At 41.2% G+C, this 11,003-nt stretch overlaps 1 protein-coding gene across 1 annotated transcript in view; it reads left to right on the forward strand.

The window, feature by feature from the left end:
• Window positions 1–10,493, forward strand: part of ND-B17 (NADH dehydrogenase (ubiquinone) B17 subunit) — a 140,933-nt gene extending 130,440 nt beyond the window's left edge. Inside the window, exon 5 of the mRNA XM_080276417.1 lies at window positions 9,662–10,493. Coding sequence (XP_080132543.1) covers window positions 9,662–9,802 — 141 coding nt within the window. The 3' untranslated portion in view covers window positions 9,803–10,493. The remainder of the gene's footprint in view (window positions 1–9,661) is intronic.
• Window positions 10,494–11,003: the final 510 nt, after the last annotated feature.

Raw genomic sequence — 11,003 nt, forward strand, 5'->3', positions numbered from 1 at the left:
TGCAGTGGTGGTGGTGAGAGTTTGCTGTGCAGTGCGTTATGGACAATGATGAATATTCTGTACTGCATGGCAGGATGAACCCTGAGCAGCACGATTAGGACCCATTTTTCACAGGGTTGAAGATTGGAGTTGATTAACCCATCACGTCCCGAGCTATTTCGCACCTCTGACACCCCCCAATCCTGAGCTATTTTGGAAAAAAAAAAATATTTGGCTAAAACCTCAGCTTTTGGTGAGAAACATCAAAAATTCATAGAGAAATCACCCACCTCAGGTTTAAAATACTCAATACAGGTAGAAGTACCTCCTTACCTTACTGGGTTTTCTATCAGGCTGGCTCCAAAGAAAACGAGTTCTATGGGAGGGTAACTATTCCACACCACTCATGAACGGTATTTATTTATTTATTTGGTATGAATTTATATGTAGTACGAGAGTATATTAGTTTTCAAAGAGTAATATAGGCATTATAAGCATTGTTTCACTCACTAACTCATCAACATACCTGACCTTTTTTGCCACATTACCTGATCATCATTTCTGACTGTTTCTTCCTCTTATGCTATGTAAACTTTGTCCTCCACATTGTCATCGATTGGGGAATCACTCTGGCCCTGAATGTCTTCATTGGCGAGGTCATTGGTAACAGGTGAATTGCTGAGACAATGGCGTGCAGGGGAGGAGGTGGAGGTTATGCGATGTAAGACATTGTCCCTGCCTGGCATCTTGCAGAGGAATAGAGGAAGGTGTACCGTGTATACGTACGAGAAATCATGCGCGAAAATTGAAAATTGTGCAAATTATGAACCTTGCAATTGCACGACATACCAGTACATCGACAGGACTAGCTTTGACAAAATGTTGCAAAGTACCCATATGTCAATGGGATGCCTCGGGTTAATGAAGCCTTAATAGGATGCAGCACACATATGGATGTGCAGCCCATGAGATAAACTTACAGAGAATGAGCGTGATGGCATATGATTGGGTCCCCTCTTTGAATGGCCAATAGGACAGGGAGGAAGAAGACATGTAGGTAGATATTAAGGGACACTACCGTAGGAGCCAGTCACAAACAAGCTTTCATTGTGAGAAAATAGTAAGAGATTTGTATTGTGAAATACCAAACACTGTAGAGTGCAGATGCCCTGTGCTGAACAGCACATGCAGTACCTATATAGGGTAACTGTACAGTATATGACAGGCAGTGGCTCAGTTGGTAGAGAGGTGGCCTGCAGTCCTACCGGACCCAGGTTCAAATCCCCGCTGAGGCAGGGAACAGTTTAAGGATTTGAATTTAATAAAAGCAGACTTTACTGATCTACCAGAAGACCCGCCGACATGTTGTAAAAATCTATCTATCTATCTATCTATAGCCCGACGTCCTAATCCCGCAAAGGGTGGCCGCAGACAAAACGCCTCCAAGTCACTCTGTCACCCACCATTTGACTACCCTCCCCCCAACTCACCCCCCCCTCCCTCATATACCTCTCAACTCCATCCCTCCACCTCATCCTCGGTCTACCCCTCCCTCTCCCTCCCTCCACCTCACCTACATACACCCTCTTAGTCAATCTTTCATTCTCCATTCTCTCCACATGTCCAAACCACCTCAGTGTATTTCTCCTAATCTTCTCAACCACATCCACATCTACCCCACAACGTTCCTTCACTTCTTCATTCGTCAACCTGTCCCTCCATGTCACTCCACATGCTCCTCTCAAGTAACTCATTTCCACTGCTCTCACTCTTGACTTGTTCCCCTCTTGCAAGGTCCACGCCTCGCTTCCATACGTCAGGGTAGGGATCACAATACTATCATGCAGTGACTTCTTAACTTCCATACTCACCTCCCTATTTCTCATCACTGCTTTCAGTGTACCAACAACCTTCCTTCCCTGCTGTACCCTTTCACGTACTTCATCCCCCAAAGTTCCATCCTTACTCATCACACTACCCAAGTACTTGAATGCACTCACATTCTCCATATCCTCACCATCCAACCTCACTGCACACTCTGTGACACTCTGTTGTAAAAATACCCCCGCTAATACCAATACACCAGTCCTGTATGAGACAGCCCTAGCATGTATTCAATATGGACAGTGGGTGTTAGCGCCGAAGTGGTGACATGTAGAGGTGTATGGTATGTAGGAGGACTACTGGGCCTTGATAGCAGGCTGTGAAGCCTATGCCAAGAGTCAGACACTTAAAAAAAAAAATAATAATCTCATGGAAGACTTGCAAAAAAAATTACTTATGAACCACTAGGAACAGCTGATGCTGTGGGAAAAGCTAGAAATATCTTCCTGAGAATTTTTGAAATAATTTCCCAGATAAATATGCTAATATGCAAACCTGTGAAGTGTGGTTGACTGTACCAGCTCTGGCTGTGGTTTTTCCCACCAGTTTGGGTCGTACCAGCTCTCCCTGTGGTTTTTCCCATCTGTTTGGGCCCGTCATGAAGAAGTGCTATGGCAAGGATGTGAAATTATGAGCCAGGTTAGGGTAAAATGGGTATGGTTTTCATTTTTAGTAATAGAATATGCTGTTTTACTCATTTATTTTCCACGGTGTGGCTTGGAATCACAGTTCAAGGGGAGACCATCGAACGTACTGGATTATTGGCTTTATCAGATCAGGCTTCCCCACAATTTATCCAGTATAGAGAGGGTTTGCTGTATCAGAGAATAGCATGTAGGATTATATGGAGACAGACAAATGAGGAAGTTACGGAGATCTGTGGTATTGGTGTGGCTGTGCATTAGGAGAACTACTCCGAGATGGATTGGCCATATACAGTACACCTGTCCCTCACTATTTGACAGGGATGCCTTCCACTAAAAATGGTTGAATAACGAATTTTTCAAATAACAAATCCAATTTTTCCCATAAGATTGTTAAGAATTAGGGGGTTAGGTTCCTGACCACCATTGTCATTCAAAAAATATTCAATAAAGATGGAAAAAATACCGGTAAATATGAATTAAAGTGACCCAGGGATTTGAGCAGTTTTCTTATAGACCTAAGTTCTCAAGGGAAGTTATTTTAGTACTACATACATCTCAGATGATTTACGTTTGATTTTTTATTTAAAAAATTTTGGAGAACAAACGAAAGATACTTACTAAGTGATGTCAAAGAAAGCCGCCTGAATGCCTTCAATAGTGTGTTTATTGCCAATCCCGCCAACTGGACGTGATGTCACCACACGAAATAAAATCAAATGTATTCAATTTAAAACCAAAAATAGTGGTGGAAGCCTAACTGGAAGCACTGAAACCTAACTGGGGGGCTTTGCCCCCAGGACCTCCCAATGATTGTGACCTACCTAATTTAGTGCAAACTAAGATGTGCGTTCCGTAAAACTGGTACTAAAACATCGTGGGTTAAGAGTGTTCATTACTTGTTGGCGCAGTTGTCACGAGGGTTGCCATTTGGTATTTTTCATTACCAAATGTGGGCCAATTTGGTAATGAAAAATTAATTTGGTAATGAATCAGCATGATTCATTACCAGACGGATTTTTCACATTCATGAAAATACAAAGGATGAAGATGGTGGATTGTCTGCTCTCTTTAATTACTTCTCCTGGGCATGTTGACATGAATCACGTTCCATGTTTTTTATCTGATAAACCCACATTGATGCAAATCGCATGAAAAAGCAAAAAAAAATTCGCCATAAAGTAAGTTTTCAGCCGATTTGCATCAAATTTTGATGCGTTCTAGCATACCAGTCTTGCCTCTAAAGTAAATACTTGGCAACACTGTGACTGTTCTGATAAGACAATGCGCAGCAGAAAAAACGCAATACCTCACGACCAGCCGGGCTGAAGGGTAGTGCTGCATCAATTATCCCTTTAAATCCACCATTTTCCCCCTCCCACCCGAGGCAGAAGCCATTGTTGAAATATTGTGATTATACTGTGTTTCTGACTATACTGTGAAGTGATTGTGTCTGTGGAACATAGATATATTGTTTGTAAAGAGTTGAGGCCCATTATCAGCCGTTAGGCCTAGAGGCAGGAGTCTGGTTTGCTATAGCGGGGTTTCCACTCTGCTTCACCCTGCCCATAAATTATGTAAGTATTGTACCTTTATAGTGAAGCCAATACTTATATTTGTGAAGCATATAGTTCCTGGATTAGTGAAATATATAACTGACGTACCATAGCAGGCGTTATGTATGCCATAGAGATATGCCATAGTTGCTAAGGGAACAGGCGATCACATATGCCATAGAGTTGGGAAGGGAATAATAGAGGAGGATGGAATGGAATCATGTGATAGTGTTTTATATTGCATAATGGTTTAGTGTGAAATATACGTATAAAATAGTGCAGCGAGTGTTTGTCGAGAAATATTGCATGCATTGACTGACTTAGCGCAAACCTAGCGCAAGGATCAGAGACAAGAAATATGCCATGCTGCCACATATATATATTCGTATGTTGTGCTGCAAATGATCGTGGAGAAATCTATTGTGTGCATCGCATGTTAGGCAAACGTAACACAAGGAGGAGAGAACAAATGCGCCACACACACACACACACACACACACACACACACACACACACACACACACACACACACACACACACACAACATAACTCCTCATCTTCAAACTCCTCAAGGTCTTGCCAGCATCTCAACATCTCTGGAGGAAGTGAGTTATTCATATTTTGTTGATTTGTATATTGATGTACACACACACACACACACACACACACAACATAACTCCTCATCTTCAAACTCCTCAAGGTCTTGCCAGCATCTCAACATCTCTGGAGGAAGTGAGTTATTCATATTTTGTTGATTTGTATATTGATGTATTTCTATATTTCTGTATCTTTTACACAGATAAGTATTGTTTTTTTACATATACACATATGAGATGGGAGAAAGTTCAGCTTCAGTATCAGTACCTAGCAAAAAGACTAGTGATGTTGAGCTTCTGAGAGCACTGACAAAAAGCTTATGATATTTTACATGAATACTTTGAGTAAAAAAAGAACACAATAAAACCTAACGAGTGAAAATACAGTGCTCGTCAGAAGTATGGAGCGCCCTGCGTCTCTCCTGAGAAATAAACCTTTTAACATTGAAAAAACATATAAATAATGTATTTTATTTACCTTTAGTGCTTCGTAGGGTAGCCTTTACATTTCTTCACGGACCTGAGACGTCTTGGAAGTGAAAGGGCGAGGCTCCTGAGGTGCTGGAGCGGTATTTTGTCCCAGGAGTCATGAATGGCGGCTTCCAGCTTAGGCAGAGAGCTCACGTCCTTCCCTTGGAGACTCTTCTTTACGAGGTACCAGAGGTTTTCAATCGGGTTGAGGTCTGGGCTATTTCCTGGCCAGTCTGTCATGAATGATACCTCACAGTCACGAAGCCAATTGGTGACCGATTTGGCCTTGTGAGCAGGTGCACCGTCCTGCTGAAACACTCGTGCACCTGTTAGCTCGAAGGAGTCTGGTAAATGATCACACAGAAGCTCCAGGTAAACATCCTGATTCACTCTGAGGTTCTTGGGAAGTACAACAAGCTTCCCCAAACCCTTCCCTGAGAAACAACCCCATACCATGAGTGAATCAGGATGTTTAACTGTGCTTTCTACATAACGTGGGTCAAGTGGGTCACTACCTTTGCGTGCTCCTCTGTTACAGGTAACACTAAACGTTGCCTCATCAGACCACAACACTGACAACCAATGCTCCTCACCCCAGTTTAGATATTTATTAGCAAAGGCAAGCCTACGAATTCTCTGGCTGCTAGAGAGAAGAGGCTTTTTCACAGGCCTGTGACTTGTGTAACCAAGCTCATGAACCCTACGAGACACTGTTCTCACTGACACCTCACCAAACACTTCTGGGTTGCTCTCCTTAATTTTCCTTGCACTCACACGAGGATTAAACTCCACTGCACGTTTTAAAACATTAACAGACCTTGGGGAAGTTTTCCTAGGCCTACCAGACCTCGGTTTCTTTGTGGGAACTTCACCACTGTTTTCCTCCTGAAACCGCGCACACCAACGACGCACTTTCGATCATGCCACACCAACCAATTCACTAATTTCCTTTGTCTGGTGGCCTGCCTCCTTTAGAGCAATGATCTGGGATATGATTTCACTCGATAGTTCACGGGTAGGTGCCATAACAAAGTTTTAAAGGGCAAAACACTGCGGGACACTCGGTAAAAAATGGCGCAATTTGAGAGGGACACTCGGCGGAGTTCCTCTCTCTCAGGCAGCCCGTGGGCGACTGAGGCGGGAACCAACCAGCGTGTCGGAAGGCCTCAGGCTACCGTGACGTCATGCTCGGAGCTCAAACTTGTGGCTCAGTTCTTACCCCCAAAAATGGGTGATTCTTTTTGGGCCATAAGTATTGCGCGCCCGGCGGACAACGCTGAATACTTCTGACGAGTACTGTATGTAGGTGTGGGCGAGGCAGGGAGAGAGAGTGTTTTTATCTCGCTTGCGAGCGAGGAGGAGTATTCTACGTTTGTCACCCATTTACTTGAAAAGTATTGGACGAATCGATTTCCTGTAAGAACAGTGATAAAGATCATTGAATTCTATGTATGTACATGACCAAAATATAAGCCTTTGAGAGCATATTTTTTAAGTAAAGGTGGAGGAAGACAGTGTTTTTTTCTTGTTTCCAGTAAAATTATGCAGCGCTCGGAGGAGTATTCTACGTTTGTCGTCCATTTACTCAAAAAGTATTGGGCTGGTAGTATTAAACAGCCTCTTCCCAAAAGGAGCCTAAGGAAGGGTTGATATGCCACGGAGGTGCTCTCTGGGAGAGAAATCACGAGATTGGTACACCAGAGGAGCGCAAATTTGCCGTCATTTGTTTTGTTTGCCCTTTCATGTGATATATTGCAAAAATATATGTCAGACCTGATAAACAACATCTCCGAATCAGTCCAGTGGTAGGAAATAGTTTTAATACTTGATACTTTAATACTTGAGTGGGGTCCCATCGGTGGTTAGTAATATGGCAGCTAGAATTTAACGGTAGTAGTAGTAGTAGTAGTTGTTCCCTAGGCAGTCTGACCAAACAACCCCGAGTCCCATAGGAAGGCCATGGCCGAGACCGGGCTTTCCCACAGTTTTGTTTGGTGGTGGTTAGGTTAGAAATTGGTTAGGTTAGGTCAGGTCAGGTTATCTGACAGACTTGTACACCATTCCACTTTTCATTACTGCCTTCAGAAAGGTAAGCACATGGTATAATTTAAAGCTGTGATTTGGATTACGGCAGTTAGAATTTAGCGGCAACTTCTGCAATCCTAACCAAGATTAGGATTATGGCAGCTAGAGTTTAGCTGTTTTGTTTGGTGGTTCAGTTGGGTTGGAAATAGTTTAGGTTAGATCAGGTCAGTTTAGGTTAGGTTTGGTTAATACTATTACCTTTCAGCATAAACCACTAATATTTAGTGGTTATGTTTGGTTTTCAGCTATGTTAGAATTAGGTTAGGTTATTTAGGTTAAGTTATAGCTACCGTAAAAAGGAAGTGATTAGGATTACAGTGGCTAGAATTTAGCGGCAATGGCAGTAATCCTAACCACAGCCTTAAATTATACCACGTGCTTGCCTTTCTGAAGACAGTAATGAAAAGTGGAATGGTGTACAAGTCTATTAGATAAAGCGCTCATGGAAATAAGCGGTGAAGTTGCCTGGATCACCACAGTATGAGACACAGGTAACTTGGGAATGGGAATGGGCTGTGTGCATGTAGCAGTAGTTTAATCATACATGTGTAACACCAGTCTCCTAAAAATCTATAAATAAAGATATTATCACACAAAAGAAAAGATAACAAACATTTTTAAAAAATGAAATGCATTTCGTCAGTGTTAAGGTACCAACTAGTTACATGAATATGGTATTAGTATAAAAAAAGATACGAAGATATTTGGGAAGCGGCGGGTGATGCTCCTGCTTCATATTCCAGTACTTTTAACCCTGAGAGACCTCTTCGCGAGCTGTACGAGGAATCTCTTTGCTTTAAAACAATGGCTGGAGCAACGTATCAGTTTACTGTAAGAACCATGATAAAGATCAGTGAATTCTATGTATGTACAGGACATAACAATGTAATCTCTCTGATGAAAAGTTGTTGTTACATAGGCGGGAATATAACTTATTGTGCACACATGACAAAAAGTGCATGAATGTGGGTACCCAGTAGTTTTTTGCGATTTACACAAAAACTATGAGGTGCATGAAAAATCTGTGGGTACCATGAGAAAGCTCATGAAATTCTACACAAGATTATGAAATAAAAATATAAACTGTGTGAGAAAACTTTTGTGGTAGAGCTCCCTGAATAATAATTAGTTTTTGATAAAAAATGGATTTTAGTTTTTTGCTATTTTCTCAAAAACTACAAATTGTACCACAACCTGACTAGGCTGATTAGAAAGCTGATGAAATTCTCTTTCAAAACTTCTAATAACATTTTTCTGTATGATGGAAAGCATTTGAACTAGGATGTTCGGAAGTGAGAGTGACATTCCAAAATGTTTATTCACACTGGCTTAATGTACTTTTATGCATATTTTTCTGTTATTTTTTATTTATTTATTTTTTTATTTTTTTTTTGTTTATTAGTTAGAACAAACATTGGCAAATAAGATGATGTAGGTTTCATGGCAATATATAAATGTTTGGGTTGTGAAAATAAGGAAAGAATACATGTTTTCAGTGGTGCGCGGGGGAGGCTGACGGGGAGGGGGGTGGAATAAAATTGTGCGCTGGAAAACTTACTAAAACTTATCCGTGCAAGAGAGGGTTAATCTGCTAGCATACGTATCGCGAAAATAATGAACATGCAGCTGATTATAAGGAGAGTGATTATTTCCATTTGTATATGTAATTAGTGAAGAACTAATGCCTGCTTTAAGAATCTGGTAATGAAAAGTTATGTTTAGGTAATGAAAAGTTATGTTTAGTAATGGAAATTGAGGAGTTTGGTAATGTTGCCGAGCTCAGATCTGGTAACCCTGATCGTCACCCGACCATGTGATGGCAAAACACTCACTCAGGTTGGTGAGCACATGACTGTGCTTGACAGTAATAGTAAGGATCTTGAGAGGAGCCATAGTGGCGCCGTAGTATTCCACAAGGCCAAAAAGAAATGCAGACAGATGAGGCAACCTATCAGCAGGGCATAGCACAGGAGACAGGCAACTCAGCTGGTATGTTGAGCAACAAAAAAGGGTATTGATCTATAAATGTCAGAACAATGAATTGTCGAATAACGATCAGTCAAAAAACGAGGGCTTGGTGTATAGAGAATGGTGATGAAGAGAGGCAAAGAGTGAGGGGCGGGGTGGGGAGGGGAAGGGAGACTGAGGATGAGATGAAGGAGACAAACAAAGAGTGTATCTGAGTGCGGGGAGGGGAGGGGAAGGGAGACTGAGGATGAGATGAAGGAATGAGAGAGGGTGGTGCAAGTTGGAGAAGGGGCAGCTAGATGACACGAGGACAGGGTGATGTGGAGGGGATTTGTTTTTGGCCGCCTCTTAGGGCGATTAAGGCATTTGGCAAGATAGATAGATAGATTTGAAAGCAGCTTGTTTTTCAATGACACTGTATCACCTCCGTTAACCATTTTACTCCTTGATTTATTTTTACGTCTTCTCTCTCCTTCAGGACTGGAAACGGAAAGGTGGATGGCGTGTGATCCACAGCAAACCCATGGTGACACCACTTGACCCCGAATTCCCTAAGGTTTCTGAAAGAAAGGTGGGAGCAGATTATGCTTCCAGAGGCTTCAAAGATAGCATCATTTAAGTGCTGAAACTGTAGATAAAGATGAGAAAGCAAAGAGATAAGACTGATGGTTGTATAAATAAAGGTACTGAAATACTTCTGTAATTACAGTAAGTGAATGGATAAAATGCAACAAAGGATGCCATTTAGAATACAAGATAGTATATGAGGACAGATGATAGTAGGTAAGATGAAGTGAGGCTGAGGATATATACAAGGAAAGGACTATCCAAAATCAATGAGCAATTTACTAACCTGCTTGAGCTTGTTCTAGTTTTCATCATAGCTCATAGCTATATGTGGTAAATACTTTTTTTATTTGCTTTAGGTGGACTGGCAGTGTAGTACATTTCAGTCCTTTTCGAAGATTTGTAATCATTAATGATGGGAAATGAATTTCTTTCACCCTTGTTTTCCCTGTCTTACTATCATTTGGGATTTCCATGGTTTCTTTCATTTTGAGGGACTTTAAAATAAGCTTACATTTCTTCGTTTACACCACCCTGGCACAGTATTGCAGTGATATACAGTATACTGTTTGAGTTAAACAATCAGTTCACCATATCTACAAAATTTATTGTTTGTATTGGTCAGTTGAGCTTGAGCTTGCTAGGAGATAGCAGGTTTTCATATTTCATTATCCACTCAGCCAGTTGAATGAGATGGCATAATGTATATACTTGTGTTAAATTAAAATTTAATATATATACTACATATGTATTATTATTCCTTTAAATAGGCTCAGCCTTAACATAGCTAATTGGTTGACAACATGACAGCATTAAGGAAAACTGTGTAATGAAAAACACAGAGCCCATGGGAAAAATATCTTTTTGCCCACATCTTAGTTTGACTTGCCCTAAATGATTCACCATGCCTGCCACAACCATCCCAGAGTGACCTTAAATATACAAAGCAGTAATGAATACACACACACACACACACACACACACACACACACACACAGTGGAACTGAGTACACTTAGGAAGAAAGTGAGTGAAATGGCAAGTACGGTAGTCAATCACGAGAGTGTTATGCAAGATTTAAAAAATGACACAGAGACAATTAGGCAAGTAAGCAGTCTTATTGACCAGAGCAGTGATATTGAGGAGAAGATAACACAGGTGAATGAAGCTGTGCAAAGCTACAAAAATGATGTGGAAATCACGTATGCTGAAATGGTGAAAGTAAAGAAAGACTTAGAAACAAGGGTGGAGGAAA

This window comes from Coenobita brevimanus, chromosome 65 (assembly GCF_032717465.1).
Source record: "Coenobita brevimanus isolate Jiangsu-jjx chromosome 65, ASM3271746v2, whole genome shotgun sequence".
NCBI classification, from domain to species: Eukaryota; Metazoa; Arthropoda; class Malacostraca; order Decapoda; family Coenobitidae; genus Coenobita; species Coenobita brevimanus.